The 21,699-nt window shown below is 41.7% G+C and overlaps 1 protein-coding gene across 1 annotated transcript in view; it reads right to left on the reverse strand.

The window, feature by feature from the left end:
- clip3 (CAP-Gly domain containing linker protein 3) overlaps positions 1 to 13,499 on the reverse strand; it is a 37,772-nt gene extending 24,273 nt beyond the window's left edge. Inside the window, exons 1-2 of the mRNA XM_022767351.1 lie at positions 13,404 to 13,499; positions 7,455 to 7,876 (exon numbers count right to left, since the gene is read on the reverse strand). Of these exons, the coding sequence (XP_022623072.1) occupies positions 7,455 to 7,860 (406 nt within the window). The 5' untranslated portion in view covers positions 7,861 to 7,876; positions 13,404 to 13,499. The remainder of the gene's footprint in view (positions 1 to 7,454; positions 7,877 to 13,403) is intronic.
- Positions 13,500 to 21,699: the final 8,200 nt, after the last annotated feature.

The raw sequence follows: 21,699 nt of genomic DNA on the forward strand, positions 1-21,699 counted from the left end.
TGGAAACAGGCTCTGAATGTTCTGGGATGGGTTGGGGGATGCTTGTTGCTTTGTTCATGCCATTGAAGACCTCACCTGTTACTGAACAATGCAACTGGCATGTGTTCTGGGGGGTGGATACATGTATTCCTTTCAGTATGATAATAGAGGGCATAATAGGCCAGACAGACAGTATTGTGTGACTGTGGAAAGGATTAGGATTAGGACTTGGATCTCCACTCTGAACACTTCCACCACTCTATTTACTCTTTCAGGTTATCTACCACAAATAATACTCATATCTTGTATATGTATCTTATTATTTTTTGCTTTTTCCATTTCAGAATGCCACCAGCTTGCAGAGATCATCTATACACTGTGAAGGATGTGATCGCTGCCGTCCAAGATGGAGCAAGTGATTTTGAGATGGAATCAGACAACACTGATTCAAGTGACTCAGAGGCAGATGAAGATGCCAGTGAAGTGGACAAAGAAAACAACCAAGCCACTGATTGCACAGCCGATGATTACGTGGACATCCAGCCCCAACCAGGAAAACAAACCATGCCTTGTGACGGGTATCGTTTGCTGAAAAAGGATTTTATCAGTCCCCATACTGATTTTTCTGGTTCAGATATCACCAGTGATGGCATTTTCCTCCACACACCACTGGAGTACTTCCAGAAGTTTGTGTCAGAAGACATGCTTCAGGCCTTGACAAAAAACACAAATGAGTACAGCTTTCAAAAGAATGGAACATCTTTTAACACATGTGAAAATGAAATTGAGAAAATGCTTGGCACGTACCTGAAGATGGGCCTAATGCAAATGCCGTATGTATTGGGAGACAGACACATGGTACACCCCTGTCTCTGATGTGATGCGACGCAGCAGATTCCAATCTCTGTTGACATCATTACATTTTGTTAATAACCTGACAGTGTCAGAGACAAAGAAAGAAGACAAACTCTGGAAACTCTTGATTCATTCAGGGAGAAGTGCCTGAAGGTGGTATCCAAAAAGCATAACTCTGTGGATGATGATTCCTTTCAAAGGGAGATTCAGCAACATCAAGCAATACATGTGTGGCAGGCCACACAGATGGGGGTTCAAATTATGGGTAAGAACTGGAATCTCTGGCATGCTCGTGATTTAGATGTGTACCAAGGCAGGGTCAACGGAATACAAGCCAACACCGAATTTGGATTGTCAGATGATGTTGTGATGAAGCTTGCCTCCACGCTTCCAGAAGGTCAGAACTTCAAGATCTACGCAGACAACTACTTCACCTGTGTCCCACTGGTAGTTAAGCTCTGTGATCAGGGAACAGCCAGGCAGGTATGTCTACCCAACTGTAACCTTGAGGATGAGAAGAGCTTGAAGAAAAAGGGGAGAGGAAGCTTTGATGTCAGAGTGGAGGGGAACCACAACATCTGTGCTGTCAAATGGTACGACAACAGAGCAGTGACCCTTGTGGCATCCTTTGCTGGTCCAGACACTGCAGAAGATTCAACGCTGGGACAAAGCCACCAAAACCAACATTGAAGTTGAGAGGCCTTACATTGTTGGTGGCTACAACAAGTACATGGAAGGTGTGGATTTGTTGGATTCATTTGCAGTGAAATACAAGTTTCCAATGAAATCTACGTCTTCTGGCCACTATCCTCGCTGTGATCAATGCCTGGCTCAAAAGGGACTATAAAGCTCTAAAGATGTCGAAGAGAGAGACACTGAACAGGAGACAGTTTCAGGCACAACTAGCATCCTCTCTCATCCAGGTAAGAATGCATTTCCACAATGTAGTGTTTGTAATATTTTCATTATTTCACTGTTTGTAATATTTTTGGTTTGTATCTTAATTGATTCTGTTCTAATACAATTCAGAGCCCTTTGGATGCTCAGAAGAGACCATTCTCAAACGATAGGAGTCCACCAGCCAAGTGGTCATCTGTACTGGATGTACTGTATGTAAAGACATGATTGCACAATTCCCAGTGAAGACGAAGAGAGGACGCTGCCGATACTGCGAAAAAGGATACACGAACACGCTGTGCAGCAAGTGTAACGTATGTCTTTGCTTCACAAAGGAAAATAACTGTTTGGATTATCACTGCAGTTAACATGGCTCAACACTTAGACACAAAATTCATCAAGGAGCCCTGTGAATGCTCAGAAGAGACCATCCTCAAGTGATGGGAGTCCTCAAGCCAAGAGGTCTGTTGTGAATTGTTTGCCTAGGCCCAAAACAGTCAGTCTGTGATCAAAGTGAAGCTAAGCCAGATACTGACCTAGGTAGTACAGATGCTGTGGCGTCTTCTGTGTCCAGCACAGTGAAACTGAAAATTAACGTCCAGAACACAGTTCTGCTTCAGACTGTCAAGGCACAGGCAGAGGGCCCAGCACCGAACTGTCAGTGTTAATAGGAGCAGACTTTTACTGGCAAGTGCTGACTGGCAAGGTCCAGAGAATAAAGGAATCACTCGTAGCCATACAGAGCAGCTTCGGATGGGCTTTGCAAGGGCCAGACACAACATCCAGCATAACCGACATCACTTGTATGCACATCAGTCTAGATGAGGACACCCAGATCTCTAAACAACTACACGCCTTTTGGGAGGTGAAGTCACTGGGTATCATTAATGAGAAAACCCAGAGCCCAGAGGAAATAGAGGCTCTTCAGAGCTTTGAACAGACTATGACACACACGAATGGCTGCTACCAAGTTGAGTTACCATAGCAACCTGACAGACCTGAGCTCCCAAACAACTTCAGGGTCACTAAGGGGCGGTTTGAAGGACTCATGAGGAGACAAAAAATGGATGAAACTTTGTGCATGAGTTACAATGACTTCATACAGGATTACCTACAGCAAGGCATCTGCGAGGATGTACCAGAGGACACTTCAGGGGCAGAGCAACCTGAGGCTGTGAAATACTACATACCACATCATGCTGTCATCCGAGAAGATAAAGCAACAACCAAACTGAGAGTGGTGTTTGATGCATCCTCACATGAGGAGGGTTGCCCATCACTAAATGACTGACTGTTTACTGACAGGGCCCAACCTTAATCCAAATCTGTTAGAGGTGCTAATCAGATTCAGACTCCACCAGATAGCCTTCGCCACAGATATTACCAAGGCTTCTTGCAGATAGCTCTAGCAGAAAAGGACAAATATCCTGGATCAAAGATGGGATCAGTGGTGTGCAGAGCTGCCACAGCTCCACCTGATGGCCATTCCGAGATGGTACCAAATCGTGATCCAGCCAAAATCACAGACAATCAAACTGCACATCTGCTGTGATGCTAGTGAAAAGGCATACAGTGCTGTTGCTTATCTGAAAGGACAGAACATGGATGGAGAGACTGTAAAAAGGTAGCCCCATTAAAGAAAATGACGCCACCTTGCTTGGAACTCATGGGCGCACTAATTGGAGCAAGGCTAGGGAACAATCCTCTCAAGCCTCTGAACGTGGGAAGAAATCAGTGGATCATGTGGACAGATTCACAAGCACAGCAGCACAAAGGTGGAAGCCATTTGTGACAAACAGAGTGACTGAAATACAAAGTCGATGTGGTTTCACTGCAGTGGCAAAAACAATCCTGCAGATTTACCCACCAGAGGCCAGGGTGTTGAGAATCCTATTAAAAGCCAGCTGTGGTGGAGTGGACCTACTTCACTGCCATCAGCTGTTGAAGCAAAGCGCATAGATCAGGAATATGTTGCAGATGAGGTAAACACAGAGCTTAGGACTAGGTTTCAAGCTGTAGTACAGCTCACTAGCATTGAACAAGCAGAGCCACTGTTAAACGTACCGAAATATAGCAGGTTAAAAACAGTGATGATGGGTGAATAGGTTCATAGGTAATACACATTCTAGTCAAAAGATTCACTGCAGCAGAGATGTAATGGTTGAAGGTGATTCAAGAGCATAGTTTCAGCCAAGAAATTAGTCAGCTGAAATTTGGACAAGACATCAAGACAGATTCAAAAATCAAAGATTTGAAACCATTTTTAGATGAAAATGGACTCATCAGTGTAGGAAGCAGGCTGCAGCACTCTGATTTTAGTGTCAGGGAGCAACACCCTTGGGTGGTACAAATCACAGATAGGCTGAACTGCTAGTTCAGTACTATCATAAGAGAATAATGCACTCTGGAGTCAGAGATGCTCTAGTGCAGGTGAGGGACAGATATTGGGTTTTAAGGGGGAGACAACTAGTTAAGCGGATGATGTCATCTTGTTACATTTTTAGGAAACTGAAAGTGAAACCAGCACAGCGAGTTACAGCTCCTTTACTGAGAGACAGGGTTACAGAGTCCCCACCCTTTGATGTCACTGGAGTAAATTTTGCAGGGCCATTGTATGTCAAGGTAAGTGGTCAGCATAAGAAGGCATACATTGCACTCTTCACTTGTGCCGTCACTAGGGGAGTACATTTAGAGTTAGTCTCAGAGATTTATTGCAAGTTGAGGACTGTGTAGAGTAATTTACTTGGACAATGCCAAGACATTGAAAAGAGCAGACCAAGACCTGAAAGAACTATGACAGTCAATCAGAGCATCAGAGCTAACAAGATTCTTCAGAGACAGAGGGATCACCTGGAAGTTTATTGCTGAGCGAGCTGCTTGGTGGGGCGGCTTGCTCATGTAAAACTGCAGCATACTGTCAAGTAAAATGTTAATTTTTTTACATTATTATCATTTATTGTTTGTTCATTGCTCGAAGCTCCTACTACACAACAAGGTCATCTGTGTACTATGACATCATTTAGCTTTGTAAATAGAACATGTAGATTTGTAATGTAAATTCTATCCTATGCTTTTTTTTAATTAATAGTTGACTACTCATAAAAATATGACTATTGTGTTATTATTATTCACAATATATACTACAATGGGGCGAAATAAGAAGTCAACCCTGCAAATAAAGCCTGAGTTGTTCTGTATATTTGTTCAGACAATGTGAGCACAAATACAGGAATTCTACTCCTCCTTAGTCCCAGCATTGCAATATTACAACATTTCCCTAAAAACTTACTAAAATGTAAAAAAAAATAAAAACCCATAAATTTCAGCATCAGAGGTCTCCTACAACAACATCTGGAAGGTGAAAACATTTTCTGCTTATCTTTTGCTGTCTGGGTTTTTACCAGTTAAGAAGCAAAGATATTTTGTGATAAATACTGGAGATCCATCTATCCTTTTAGTACAACATTCCCAGGTGTGGGTCACAGTAGCAGCCAATTAAGCAAGGTACATTAACCTGTACAACCTTCTCTCTAGATACATCTACCAGGATCCTGAATTGTTCCCAGGCCAGATGGAATATTTCATCCCTCAAAAATGTTCTGAGTCTGCCTGAAGGTCTCTTCCCAGTGGGACCTACCCAGAGGACTGCTAATGTCCTGATCAAACCCTGAACAACCTCAACTAGCTCCTCTCTACACAAAGCACAGCAGTCTGTAGACTCCTGTTCACATATTCAGAGTAGAATTAACTGGCTTTCTTGCCTTGACTCCCATCGCCACTGGGTCAAGCAGTGCATTTCCGCCAGGCTCCAACTGAAAAATTAAGCTAAGAATAGAAAACTGCACTTCCTCTAATGACCACTAGAGTCTGGCTCCAACAGTGAGTCAATCCCCATAGACTCCCGTGTTAAAATGTCCAACTGCAGAAATAAACATGTTTATAGCCAGGTACAAAAACATTTTTGGTCTCTATAGATAATTTCCTCCTTCAAGACAGCTGTTTTTACAACTCACCTCTTTACATTTTATTAAGGCTTAAAGTTCTCTATAATTCAGGCTGTGGCCACTTTGAGTGACAGGTGGATGCCGTGGACTAGCCATTAGCTGTCTGCTTGGCGTCACCTTACTCCTCTCTTTTAATACAAATATCAGACAGATAATATGAGTTGTTGTGAACTCTGTGCTCCTGTTTTTTTTTTAGGTGAGTGAAATTCTTTTCCTATTATTATTTTATTTTTAGCACTAATAAACAGGTATTGGTCTTTGCACTCACCATATCATCTTGTTAGCTTAGGTAATTAACTTGCTAATTAGCAAGCAAAGGAATTACCCTCGTGTTAGCCTTCAAGCAATACAGTTATTAAGCCATCATGCACCAAAGTCTGCTCCATGTGCCTGCCTGTTTGTGGATTTTCTGAGAGGTCGGGGCGGAGTCAGGCACTGCCAAGATGGTGACGGTGGAGCAGCTCACTCTGAGCTTCAAAACCGCTCTTCAGAAACCTTTGCATGATGTCACAGAGGCTTTGTCCATCTTTATCTACAGTCTATGGTTTCCACGCATCATTTTCAAGTTCATTTTCACTTGTTCTTGATGGCGTCTCGTTGCTCTGTTGTAAGTTAGACTCTACCTCATGTGCATAACCCTCTGGACAAAAGCATCTGTCAAATGAATAAATGTAACTGTAAATGAGACCGACGGCTCGTAGATAACGGCTGTTAAAAGTTCAAAGCTCACTGTTTAGACATTTAGACAGGACAAAAAAGATCCTCTGTCAAGACTGGTGAGCAGGACCAGTCTGTATTCACTGCCGGGAAAACGCACGCACGCACACACACACACACACACACACACACACACACACACACACACACACACACACATGCAGAGTGTATAATGGAGTTGGCCAGCTCTGAGTTTGTCTGATGAATACCAATGAGCCTGTCGTCCATACAGTCTGCAGCTTTTGTCAATCTGCAGTCAGAGATACAGACTGTGAGCACTGATGATCCACTGTGATGAACCACTTTGGTCTATGACTCCAACAAGTTCCTTACCTTCACCACTGTGTGCATGATCTGTGTGTGTTTACGTGTGTTTCTGTAGCTGTGTGGAACTTTGGCAGCGTCATGGAGCCTCTGCTGAGGTTTATTTACTGTGCTTGTGTTTGGATGTTGTTTTATGGGGCAGGACTCTGGAGTGGCCCCAATCTGTTTATCTGTATGTTTATCCACTCTATGTATTACCATTGAGAAACTCTGGACAATTCTCTCTACTGACATTTAAAAAAAACACAAAATATTATAACTGAACTTCATTAGTTTGATTAATTATCCCACCAGCTTCTGATCAGACATCAGATCCCACTTTTCACTAATCATTACTAATCACTAATTAACAGCAAATAAATTCTAATCGTTTAATATAATTTAAAGAAGACATGTTGTGCGTTACTTTCAGCAACCTGAAAATGTATGGTCGTGTGTAGTGAGTTTAAGGTGGTATGACTGTGTGTGTTTAAGATGGTGTAACAGAGTGTATTTAAGGTCGTATGACTGTGTGCATTTAATGTGGTATGACTGTGTGTGTTTAAGATGGTGTAACAGAGTGTATTTAAGGTGGTATGACTGTGTGTATTTAAGGTGGTAAGACAGTGTGTATTTAAGGTGGTGTAACAGAGTTTATTGAAGGTGGTATGACTGTGTGTTTAAGGTGGTATGGCGTACCATAGTCTTTGGGCAGCGGTGCCTGGGCAGACGGGTGAACCATGGCTCTGCGGCGTGGCTCGTTGACCGGGCTCTGGTACTCGGACACTGACAGGGGCTCGGGCACTGGCTCAGCCTCAGGCTCCCGACCGGCCGGTGGATCCTCCTCTCCCTCCCTCTCCTCTCTTTCCTCCCGCTCCTCCTCCTGCTCGTCGTCGTCCTCATCGTCCACCTCTGCCCTCTCTTCTCCCTCCCTCTCCTCCTGTAGCTCATATTCCTCTTCCTCGTCTTCGTCCTCCTCTTCTTCTTCCTCCTCCTCCTCTTCGGTTAGAGCCTCCTCCTCCTCTCTCTGAACCCTCCCCTCCTCCTGCTCCTCCCGATCGTGCCTCTCCTTCTCCTGCACCTCCAGGTTCTCCTCCTTGGTCATGTTGCTGCAGCTGGGCCTGTGAGAGAGGAGGCGGGACACGGTGAGTGATGTCACATCATTTTTCTTTAATTAAACAGCAATGCATTTTTCTCTAATTAATCACATTTATAAACAGGGATTATGTTTATTTGGGCCTGTTCAAGCCTATTTTGATGACTCAAACCCTTATGGTTTACGATATATACAGGGTCATTCTTCTCCATTAGATAGACCAAACTGACTTGGATGTGAGACTTGAGGCCTGATTGATTTAAGAATAAACTCTTTTAAGACTTGACTAGGGTTGCACGGTATACCAGTACCAGTATAGTACCGTGATACTAGAGTTTTGAAAACGGTACTATACCAGCATTTAAAAACAAACGGTACTTTTATTTCATTTTATTGAATGCAAATGAATTGGTAAATTGGAGCCCGAAGTACGGTGTGGAAATATTTCGGGTTCAAACCGAACGATAAAGGCGAGCCACTGAACCCAGAGGCACCACAGTGCAAGCGGTGCTACAAAGTGTGTCTCGCAAAAGCAGGCAACACTTCGAACCTGTCGAAACATTTAAAGGACAACCATGCGGACTTGTTCTGAGACTTCAGTCAAGAACGACAGGTGATAATGTTGTTCACCAGTTCACTGCACTGTAATGTCAGTGAAAGAAGTACAAAGCCCCTCCCAGCCCAGTAGTAAACCTACAGTAGCCTGCATACAGAGAGCTAAAACATGTCCATGGTTAATAAATACATTAAAAAATATATTTTTAAAAATTAAATTACATTCTTTAAATATTTAAATAACCCATCAAGGCAATACATAATATAATGAAATATTTTTTACAAAAAGTATCGAAAAGTATCGAAATACATATTGGTATCGGTATCGAAACAGAAATTTGGTATCGTGACAACCCTAGACTTGACTCATCTTGAGGCTTGAGAGAAAAAAAAACAATCCAGTCAGTAAAATCCAGGAATCGTTACAAACACAGGCCACAAAAGATTTAATTATAATTCCTGAGAATAGACTCGACCTTACAAGAACCTAGAAAAACTTTAATTATAACTAAAAATTCTATTGTCAGTAGAGACTTGTACCTAATTTTCAGTATTTTGTTCAGAAGAAAGAGTGTCTAAATCAGTGGTTCCAACCACTGGTGGGCCGCGAAGATACTGCAAATAGACCAGCAAATCATTTGCAAATCATTACAATTTTGGTTAAAAGATGTAATTATATAAAAAATTAAAAATGATCTCCCCCTTCTTTCAGTTCATTCATGAACATGAATGTTCAATCATTATCATTAAAATAAAAAGTACTCTGAGAATGTACTATTTGGCCTCCGTATCGTTATGGAGTCAGATGAGGGCCGTCAACATCACCTGTGGTGCAGGTTGCTGAAAAACATATTTAAATTGCTTTACTGGTTTTAATCTAGACTAACTGTGGATTAAAAATGTACTGTGCAACTGGATTATGTAGGAAAAATATAGGCCGATAAAAGAAATCAGATGGTATGATGATGATCAATATTAAAGAATAGGTAGTAAAACAGAGAGATCAGGATCCTCTACTTCAGACTGAGCTGTTTGAAAAGAGAAATGTAATTAACAGTCACTTTGGTTTAGGGGCCCCCTGACCCCTTGGCCCTTTGGCCTGAGCCTGCAATTAACATTTTAGAAGAGGAAATTGTTTCACAGCTGGACCAGAGACATGACTAGGACTTACAGCAGCTCTAACTCATCATAAATTCATTTAATCTCCAAATAACTAATTAAATGGATGAAAATGTCGGTAACAACATTGTTGTGTGTGTGTGTGTGTGTGTGTGTGTGTGTGTGTGTCTGTGTGTCTGTGTGTGTCTGTGTGTGTCTGTGTGTGTCTGTGTATAAGAGAAAACGAGGAGAAAGGGAGCTAATTGACCTGCTGCATCATACTGATATTGGCAGTAGCTAAAAAGACTAATGCCAACACCCCCTGTCCGTCATTAGCTGTTGACAGGTCTGACTGGATTAAATCTACTCTCCACTTAAGCAAATGGACAAGATGCTGAAATCCATCCAGCAGCCACTCCCTCCACCACTGATCCATACATCTTCTCCCCCTCCTCTAAGAGGGAAGAAAATATTTGATGTCATGTAACAGCTGATGAATTCAAGAAAACTCTCGATCTGATCCTGAAGTGATCATTCAGACTGCACTGTAGATAAATACAGTGTCAGAAGACATCCCCATTCTTAATCCAATCTAGACAAGCTTTATTCAGCTTGGTTGTTTTTCCAACCAGGGAAGCAGCCAATCAGGACCACAGCACTAGAAATATCTGAACCACTAAACAAATTAGAGATGAGGGCAGGGATACCGGGGTCTGGAACCAGGCTAATGTCTTTTTTTGAAGTTTATTTATATTAGTATGACGGAGTATTAGGGCCACATTGAGGGAAAATAATTTGAAAATTCAAGAATAAAGCTGTAATTCTGAGAATAAAGTCGTAACATTATGAGAAAAAAATTATAATATTATGACAATAAAGATGTAATTTTCAGTTGCATGTTGTTTTAGAGGGGAAATATAAGAAGCCTTAAAATGAGGAACATGGAGCATCCTGTGAAGTTCTACTTTAGCAGAGGTTTCACTAATAAGGAGGAACTTCATCGTTTGGCTCATCATCATCATCATCATCATCATCATCATCATCATCATCATCATCATCATCAGCAGCAGCAGCAGCAGCAGCAGCAGCAGCAACAGCAGCAACATCATCATCATCATCAGCATCATCAACAGGACATTGAAAAGAGCCTATTCTTAGAAAGACAAACAGCGGCTGCCAGAAGCAGCTCAGGCTGCACTGTCTGTCGTGTCACCTGTTTGATCCTGTTTGATTGGTCGATATAATATTCCTAAAAAATGTTTTTTTCTCTCAAAATTTGATATTATTAATTCTTAATATTATGACTTTTATTCCCAAAATTTCAAATTTCTTTTTTTTCCTCAATGTGGCCCTAACACTCAAATAACACACTTCATATGCACAGACATAAAACAGAATCTACATAACACACACACATGCACGCACGCACGCACGCACACACACACACACACACACTGTCAAAGGAGGCCATTGAGATGTCTCTATAGCCTGAGCTGTGCGTTTTAATCCACACAAACATCAGCTGTGTTGTTTTGGGACTTTTTAAAAATCTGAGTCAGCTATTGACTGTCTGCAGCAGCAGCTACATGCTAGGCTAACCGTTGCTATTAGTTGCATCAGACATCCTACAGAGAGGATTCAAAGAATTTAAAGTAAACAGTCAATCAAGATCAAATCTGACTAAAAATGAATTACAACTGCAGCCTACAGATTTATTTTTCACTTTATTCTCAGAAAATTGAACTTTTCCTATTTTATCCAGCAGCTGAAGTCTGTGTCGACTCAAATGTTTTATCCTGATCTCAGAGCAACTATTTTGTGGTAACACAAAAAGTTAACTTGTGTGTGAATCACGTAACAACAGCGTAGCAATCACATGATAGCACACGTGTCCTCTTCCTGTAGGATAAACACTCAGCTGAAAACTTCCTACTGATTTGATTTGTCTGTTTATCTCTCTCTTAAATTAAATCGAAGGCAACTGGACTAGTCGTCAGACTAGTGCGGACTAGAGAGACCAATACATGATGAACTGATGAAGCCGCTTGGATAAGAGGCGAAACGTCTTCCACAGACAAATACAAGTCCAGTTGCCTTCGATTTAATTTAAGAGAGAGATTACTATGACCTGGACGAATGAGAACATTCACAAACAGTTTGTCTGTTTAAAGTAATTATCTGTCTCTGTGTCTGTAGTGTGCTTTATGTAATCTGTGGTCCCAGCTGGCTGATTCCTGCCTGAACAGAACGGTGATCAGTGTCTGAACCAGGCTAAAAACAGGACTCAGCTGAGGCCACAATAAAGGTTACGCAACACAATTGTGAGTCAGCATGGAAACCCACAAATATGAAACGGCTGGACTCAGACCAAGGACATCTTGTTGTGGTCCTCAGTCCTCAGATCAAACGTATCAGATTCACATTATTCTAATGGATTCACCAGGATCTTTGACTTTTACTTGGCTGAACTTTGTTCACTGTGGGCCTGTCTGATCTGACGTCTAAGGAACGTGAGAGATGATGTTGTCCAGATTTTTTTAAATGTCTCTTTAAAGACCTGATAGATAGATAGATAGATGGATAGTGCTGCACAATTAATCAAAATATAGCTAATTGAAATATGCAATATGGCCAAATGCAATATCCAAATTGCATGCGCTGCAAAAAAATTGCAGGAGCTGTCACTTTTCCATAAGCATTGTGGTACAGAGACAACCCAGCCTATAAATCTTGTTCTCCGCATGTAGAGGAACATGGTTTTTTGGTACAAGACCCAAAAAATATCACATCATCAAAAAATGAAATGAAAATGAAGTGAAAATGAAATGACCCTAACTGAAATCGCAATAGCTCCCAAAATAATAATACGATTTTTTTTTTGCATATCATGCAGCCCTGATAGATAGATAGATAGATAGATAGATAGATAGATAGATAGATAGATAGATAGATAGATAGATAGATAGATAGATAGATTTTATCATCTATAAAATATGTTATTGAGGAGAATCACTTAAGAATCCCATTGGTAACAGAGAAGCCTGTATAGTTATTAACATTGGATAATTTAATAATAATAATTGAATACTGTTATAAATAGGCCTGTGTGTTTATTATGACCTTGTATTGAATCAGAACAACAGTCTCGTTACAGAGTGGAGGAGTGTGTATCATGCACTGAGCCCCTGTGGGAATACTGGCCGAGATGAAAACCACCGTGATGACCATAAGCTCGTTTTAAAACCCGAACACAACAACAGTTGTACAGAACACAGTCTGGCCGCCTGGTGGTTGTATCTCTAGATTCAGGTTTATGTGACGGATGTAGGAAAAGCATGTGATGTGCCAGCAGGTTGTGAGAGGCGGAGGAGGCCATGGCAGCATCCTCCTCCTCCTCCTCCATCCAGCCTCCATTTTACAACAAACCACATCGGAAACACAAAATATCGCACTAAATGGAAATTCAAGCAGGCAGCATGTCGTGCACAGACTCAGCACAAACCCTGCAGCAACGATCATGATCGAAAACAATAAAAAAGACGAGATTCACTCGGCGACAGGCTCGGTTTGTGGTTTGTGCCAATGTGCGTAGTAAAGGAGCAGCACCAGAAAAACGCCCCGCTGACACAATGAAAACACGCACACGAAACACGACATGAAGGACTGAACCTGAACCCATCCCGACAGACAGAACAGACTCGTTGTAAAGGTTGACTGTCAGTGAATGTGACGGATGAAGGGCAGCTTTATTTCAGAGGTTTTGTTTTGAACAGCGCCCCTTTCTCCATTTCTCCGCCTCAGCATCTCCATCTTCACAGAGACATAGCACGAGACATACCAGATACATATTATAATCACTGATCATGAAGAATGATCAGGTGTGAGGAAAATGTTTTTACCTGAAAACAAGCCGCTGGTTGTTCGGTGATGATCCTCTCCCCTCTGATCACAGCGACCAGATCCACAGCAGCGACAACAGCAATGCTCGGCTCCCCCTCCCGCTTCCTCTACATCTCTCTCTCTCTCTCTCTCTCTCTCTCTCTCTCTCTCTCTCTCTCTCTCTCGCTGTGTCTCTGTCTCTCTCTCTATCTCTCATTTAATTCAATTCATGTTACTAGCGACAGGACAACAATGACACTGAGGCATAAACGAGACGACAGCACTTTCCAAAAATAAACTGAGTCTGTGTATTGCAATATTTATTTATTAGGTCTTTATTCAGAGGATATCAGAGGCGTAGTCTTTACTTCAGTCAAATTCAGTCAATTTATCTAGTGAAGGCTAACATCGCCACCTATTGGTATAATATATTATGCAGGCACCAACATATACCAGTTTTGATATCAATAAGATATATTTGTGGTTTTAAGAACCAAAGGCATCTCAATGTAGTTTTACATAGCTCTTGTATCAACAAGTTGGTGAGCCTCTCTTCTGATTGGCTGATTTTCTGAGTCTCAGCAACTGACTTTACTGCTTTTCTAAAGACAGAAAAGCACAGCTGTGACGACTTATCAGGTGAGCTTTGACTGTGTTACCTGCTCTGACACTTTATTTCGCTCAAATGAATGTTATTTTATTAACTAGTACTTTTATTTTACTACCAGTATGATTTCATTTTGAGAATCAAATCTGGTGTGCAATAAAGTAAATGTCCAGTCAGTGTAAGAGCATAAACATAACTGTAAGTAAAAGTACCAGATGTAAAGATAGTCTGTGTGTCCTGGTGACACAAGCAGTCACTTCTTCACACCACTCATCTATCTGACTTACACTACAGCTTGAAAATAAACAGGAACTCTTTCATTATTATGTATGTATAATAGAAACACTGTTTTATTCTTAAATAAATTGTAGCTTTTAAATTATTTTTGCCCAATTCCAAAACCTTTAATACATGTACACAATTGTCTCTGTACAGTCAGTGATCAGCTGGACTGACAGTGGTTGAAGGTAACTTCAGATCCTGGGCACAAAGCTTGTCAAGGTAGCAACTTTTACTGGAATCCACTCCATGTTTTTCTCTTTGCCTTTACAATATGACTCTGCAGTTCTCAGTGAGTTATCTCTGCTGAACTGGCATTAATGACGGATATAGAGATATGGCTGGAAATGCTAAACTTTTACATCATATATCATACAATATAAACTATTAATGTTATAGGTTGTTTCTGCAGTTGGTGCAGTATACATGACCAGTTTGTTCTCATGAGACATCATGCAAACGATGTCTTTTGGAGCTAATTAAAGCCACAAACTAATTTTTTTTTATTCCTGATGTGACGCGCTCCTCCATTTTCATTGTGAATTGCATTGTAGGACAATAGTCAACAGTGAAATGAATTTCGAGACTTCAGTGTGAGGCCACAACGTACCCAAGAGTCAGTTATAATTAGTGGTGAAGAGGTTAGTAAGGGGATAGGGCTTTTTGTGTATGTGTGTGTGTGTGTGTGTGTGTGTGTGTGTGTGTGTGTGTTGTGTGTGAGTGTGTGTTTGCTTTCGTATGCCTGTCAGTCGTAACTGCTGCAGTGCCAAAGCCAAAGCACAGCATCTACAAATATGCCAAAATGGGAAAAGCTTGAAATGTGAGCATCAAATTCCATTTAATTACTAAGTGTATTGTAGGTTGGCCTTCAGGCTGACCTTTGCAGCTTTATGGCTCATGCTGCACTTTGCTTTTGTTTTCCAGCATAATTATATGGTCATACAGTTATAAGCTGCAGTAATTGAGTATTCATTGAGGGTAGCACATAATTTTTTATGTAATCGGGTGGGTAGTTGGTAACTTTTTAGTCAGATATTCTACCTGATGCCTTAACAATGGCAAAACCAAATCTCCTATAAAAATACAGACATCTACATGAGGAAATTGAAGAGGACGGAAGAGGAGATAGATAGATAGATAGTGAATAGATAGATAGATAGATGCTTAATTCATTTAGAGCTCCCTATAATAGACAAGTATTATGGTACATTACTGCAACTGGCCTTTTGCAGGATGATAAGGAAGCCTTCAGGAAGATGACACAGAACACCCACAGCAACATCTTCAAGAGACCTTTTATTCCATACTCTGTCATCTACTAAACAAATTACTATTTTTAGTTATTAGTGACTGCTGCTGTTGCAATTTGTCGAAGGAAGACCACGCATGAGTTATAACTAAAAATAAGTTTATTGCAGATAACCGAAAAGGAAATTAATCTGAAGACAAACAAAACCAAACTTAGTGGAAGCTAGTGGAGAGAGAAAGACTGGCTGACTGCCACCAGTTTAGCACCAGCTAACCTGGTGACATGACCGGACTCCACCCATCAGGCTCCTGCAGTGAGAGGCCTTAGAGAGGGTCACAATTGCCTTTATCTCATGTATCCAAATCCATGGCACAAGAAGCTTCTCAGTGTGAGTATGTCTTTGAAGCCAGAGACACATTTAACAGATTCAAGCGCAGATACTGCTCTTCACCTTTGAGACTGTCCTCGTGTAAAAAACAAGCCCATAGGTCGTCTGTGTAGCAGGTTATTATGACCCATAGTTACGGTTTGTTGCTAGGCGACATCTAGTGGTCGTAGTAATTATGACAGGAGCAAAGGGAAAAGTGTGGTGACATAGTATAAAGAGAGACAAAGTCCATGTCAGGAGGAGGTTGTGGTGGATGGATGATGTATCTGAGCAATCATGAAACACCTGGTATTAATAAGCCATTGGTCATTGTCACCTCTGCCTCCTGATGATGATTTAAAATAAAACTGGAAGCTTAAAAAAACTGCCAGCATGCCTCTGTCCTTTTTTGGAGGAACTTTACTCTTTACCAGTATGCAGTTATGTTTGAGCATTGGAGGACAATTTAGAAACATAATTATGAATTCTCTTATGCAATCAGCTGAACCAAAAGTGGTCGGGCTACAGAAAAAATGAGCACTGGTTTTTTGACATACACACCTTACTGTGTAAGAATGTTTACACTAGTGTGGTCTACAGGTGATTGCCAAGAGTGTTTAAAATAATGAGTGTACACTGCCCTCTGGTGCTCACAGTACATACAGTAAATTCAGAAAGTTTTCAGACCACTTCATTTAAAAAAAAAAAAAAAAACTCCCTCATCAATCTATACTCAATACTCCATAATGACAAAGAAAAAAAATAATTTTAGAAAATTTATTAAAAAGGAAATACTGAAATATCATATTGATATAAGTATTCAGACACTTTGCTATGACACTTGAAATTTAGCTCAGGTTCCTCCATTTCTCTTGATCATCTTTGAGATGTTTCTACACCTCTAGTCGACCTGTGGTAAATGATGATTTGGAATGGCACACATCTGTCTATGTAAGGTCTCACAGCTGACAGTGAATATCAGAGCAAAAACCATGTTGAGGAAGGAACTGCCTGGAGGGCTCGGAGACAGGACTAGTGTTGTGGACATTGCATGAATATCACCAATAATAAACACAGAAAAACACTAATAGATGAGAATAAAAATATATTGTACAATATAGTGGAATATTCACTTACACATGCAGAGTGTCAGTGGAGATCCCCGCCAAACAACGGTGGAACTCCTAAAGTAACCCCTGTCCTTTAGGAACCCTTTAAAGATTTATATCTAGTACATGGAAGCACTCAGCCTCACAGATACTGTATCTGACCTATGGAATGTTCCATGCTAGAAAGAAACCACTAACACATACCACAAAATACCTGAACATACAGGATTATGATAATTATAACTTGTAATAATATGAAACCAATACAAAAACATTACAAATGTTATAAACTCATAATAGAAAAATCACATTTATCCATATTTTATAGAATGAATTCCTAGCATGGACAAAAACAAAGTTAACATAAAATAATACTCACATAGCACATACTGCTATCTCATGTTCATATATTGTAAAAACAATAATGCAAAGATGTATTATAACTAGGATGTTTTGTAAGGATGTTTTCACGGTCTTCAAGCAAAATACTTTCACACCTGGAATAGGTAAAATCAAGTCTGACGGACTCGACTCAGACTATGAGACCAGTTGGAAACAAACTAAGATAACATAACCTTTTTTCTTTTTTGGGGGGTGGGGGAGACGTTTCTATGCCTTTAATAAAGTAGCAGTGAGAGAGAGACAGGAAAGTCTAATGGGAGTCCTAATGGTATGCACTCTACCAGGTGAGTCACCAAGGTGCCCCATAACCTAACCCATTTAATTGGAGGTCACACTGAAAGTGAATACACCTGAAATTTCCATGTGTGTCCATGTCCATCTCTCTGCACGGGAAAACTGAGTGCACACAACTTTGTTTTGTACAATGTAAACATAAGAATGGCTGAATCTATGGAAATGATACCCATGTTACTTTCAGCGTATTTGTGTGCAAACAATAATTTATATGTGCGGATGTTATTTACATACTGAAAAATCTTGTCAGCAGTTGCCATAGACAGAATGAACTCACTCTCCTACAGCTCACATAAAGATGCTGAGCACCGAAACACCTCAAGTGTAAAGTAGAACCTAAATGCAGGGTAGACAGGTTGAGTGAATGTGCAGTGGAAAGTGTAGAGGTGTTTCCGTGTGCCAGACACTGCATAAAAAGACAAAGTGCCAGTGGACCAGTCCAGATACACTCCCATTCTGTGAGACACAGAGGAGAGATAAATTTATCTATATATCTCTCCTCCTTTGTTATTGTGCCAGATGCAGTACTTGTCTTCAGAGCAGTCCAGGATCCATGACTTGCTCATTCCCTCCTTGCCAGCAGGCAACATCCTCATCTTTCCATTTGATTCCTTTGTAAGTTATCCTAATGGAAACAAATCCTTTCCACTCCACCTCCCAGTAACAGCAACAAGTTAGACCATTTCTACATAGCACCTGTTCCCAGGACTCAAACCTGTGTGGGTCAAAAAAGTACATCATATGATGCTGATCAGACACTGGTTTTGACCCTGTCACCTTCTTTTTGTCTTTAGTGACAATGATGTAGCGGTGGGCTGTTTTGGAGTCCAGTGTGAGAGAACAGGCATCTGAAGGGGAAAAATTAACATTATTCTGTTCGGCAAACAGCAGTAGCCAAAGGAATGTACTTGCTGTGATATGTTGCTAACTGCATGTCTACATGGGACACATTTCAGCTGCATGTATATCTTCTAATTACGAACGAAAACTCATAATTTTGAGATTTGTATCTCTTAATGATGACTTAGTATCACATAATTACAAGAAAACAGACTAGGACAGACAGCTGCATTAGAGCTAAAGTTACGCATTTTAAAATCAATGTGTTATCAGTTATTGGAAAAAGATTCTGATAATCGTATAAATGCAGATTATTGCATCTGATAATTGGCCAGGCCAATAATTGGTTGATCCCTAATAGCAACACCCTGTTGGTGACGGCCGTGCTTTTGCTCCCTGCTCATAACACATGTTAGAATATTACTAGCACTGTTGGCAACCGCTTTTAATGATGTAGGTGGTGTTCTTGCTTCCCCTCCCAGTGTACATTCAGTGTATCTGGTGGGTGTTTACACGAGTTACCACAATGTTGACACCTAATTACTGAACTGCCCCTCTTCAGGCAGATGATGGCCATGATCTTTGCACCCCTGGTGTTGGTCTCAAGCACCTGAGGGAGGGCCTCTAAGAGCACCTTTGCATGGATTGCAGCGTCATGCCGCGGGAATTGCAGGCTGACAGCTTGGCAGGGGTGGAGCAATTGCTCAGCAGGGAGTCTCCTCATGACATACCAGTTGCCTCCAGGTCAACCTACCCATTCCACGGTTACATGGGTTGAGGCGATCGCAGCTGCCCACTCCAGAAAGAGGGCTAAATCTGAGAAAGGTAAGGATTAGGGTTATCTTCTCAGTTGGAGCACCTATCAGCCAAATTGGCACAAATGAAGTCTCTTCTCCTGACCCTCCATCCTGGTATTGAAAGAGAGGATGCAGAGACACCTGTTCCACCCATGCCTGAGTTGTTGCCTGAGGACACCATCGTGTCAGTGGTCGCTACAGCCACCCTACTTCATGATGATATGGAGGAGCCTTGGAGCCGGGCTCTCACTCCCTGGATGCCACAGGAGTCAGCTCTATCAGGATTGTCATCAGTATGGCCCTTGCTTGTCTGCAGTTGGACATGCCACCAGACCCAACGACACCTTTTTCATACACAGGCCGGCCCCTGCTGCCTTTAATGTTCCCCCTTCAGAAGAATATGTAAGGGGTACCATGGGTACAAACTCTAATTCCAGTGCCAGCCCCAGCTTTCAGCCAGGTCAGATTGACCATAGTCAGTGAACCGGCAAAGGCTTTAACCCTGGACCAAGAGTTATCCTCCCTCCTGGCACAAAAAAACCAGTACATCCCTTGTCACATCCCAGGGGGTTCTACTCAACTTATTTTCTTCTAAAGAAAGAGACCAGTGGGTTTCAGGTCCTGCCATTGTTATGTTGAGCACAACAGCCATGCTTTGAACTGTTGCCCAAGGGGAATGGTTTACATCCACTGGCTTGAAGGATGCTTACTTTCATGTTTCCATTGCACCTCACCACAGGCAGTTTTTACGTTTTGCCTTACAAAGCAGTTGTGTTCAGTTCAGGGTGCATCCATTCAGTCTCTCCCTCTCCCCAACAGGGTTTCACCAGGTATGGCGGCTTTCTTGCTCCTGCTGTCACAGGGCATGAAAATCCTACCATACCTGGCCGACTGTCTGACCTGGCTGCACCATTCAGGTTTCAGGGGGCCCATCTCCTTCTCTTTCTCTTGTGGCCCTGCTGGGTCTTATGGTGAATTTCAAGAAGAGCTCACTGATTCCCTCTCAAAGCACGATCTTCATTGGTGTGACTGCCTGTCCATCCACTCAGCTTGTGGACAACACTCTCCAGCTCCTTCCCCTCTTTCAAAAGAGCAGATTGTTGCCATATATCCAGAGGAGGACTCTCTGGCAAACCGGTAGTGGCCTCAATCGTGGGCTTACTATCTCTGCACCCTCTGCAAAGGTGGCTGAACAGCCTCCACTTGAACACTAAGTGGCACAGGCACAGGAGGCTCCGGGTATCACGGCAGTACCTCCTCACAGCCCCATGGCTGACAAGCTTGCGGGTAATCTCTTCAGCAGGGCAGATGTGGAACTCTTTGCCTCAGAGGCATCAACCCACTGCCACCTCTGGTTCTCCTTGATGGTGAGGACCAATTCTCTGAGTCAAGATGTGCCGGCAAACACCTGGCTGCAGAGCTTAGTTCATGCCTTCCTGCTGGTTCTCCTGCTATGGCCTACACTTGAGAGTCCTTCAACAGGGCCACAGACTTCTGCTGGTGTCCCCCTTTTGGCCAGTGAGGACGTGGTTCCCTCTGCTTCGCAGGCCCTGGCACAGCTTGCTGACTGGAAGGATCTCCTATTCCAAGAGTTATTATTTAAAAATATATGTGACAACTCTGAACTAACTATACAACTTTAGTTCAGTTAACACATTTTAAAGGAGCAGGGAACTTGCCTAATACTATATTTCATAAAAATTGTATTATTTCCTGCACTGTAAAAAAAAAACAGGTAAAAAAGGGTAATATTCCGGCAGCTGGGGCGCCAGAAAAATACTGTAAAATAAGGGAAAATAACTATCAAAATATAGTAATTTTCCAAATTACAAATTAATCAAAATGTTCATTTTTTGGGCTCAACCCACCCGATCCGCCAAGGTTAATGCAGATCCACGCATCTAACTAGTGTTAATGTTAAGCCCCTTTTTACACAGCCTGTTCAAGGTGGGAATACCGTGCTTTGCAGTTCTGTGTATAACACTTAAGTCAACATTTACTGGAAGTGTGTATGAATTTGTGTTTGTATTTCTGTTAGGATCCATCAGGAGAGATCAGAGTCCTCTGAACACAGCTGTGTGTCCATGAAGAGTGACTGGTCATGAACCTCTGGTCTTAACGTCTTACATTCAAAGACAGACACCCTCCTTCTGAAGAGAAGTAAGCTGTTACTGACTCTTCTAATAAAAAGTAAGAATTTGAAACTGATGATAAACACGGTTGAGTTATGTATACTGTAAGTGTAGTTGTGTGTACTGACAGGCAGAGCTTCCAGTAACTGAGGCTTCATCAAGACTGGTTTTGCAGGTTGTTTCACATTGTGACATCTAGAAGTGACATTCTGTTTCTCTCAGAATGCATCAGGAGAGATT

This window comes from Seriola dumerili, unplaced genomic scaffold (assembly GCF_002260705.1).
Source record: "Seriola dumerili isolate Sdu_G_001 unplaced genomic scaffold, Sdu_1.0 BDQW01001168.1, whole genome shotgun sequence".
Lineage (NCBI taxonomy): Eukaryota > Metazoa > Chordata > Actinopteri > Carangiformes > Carangidae > Seriola > Seriola dumerili.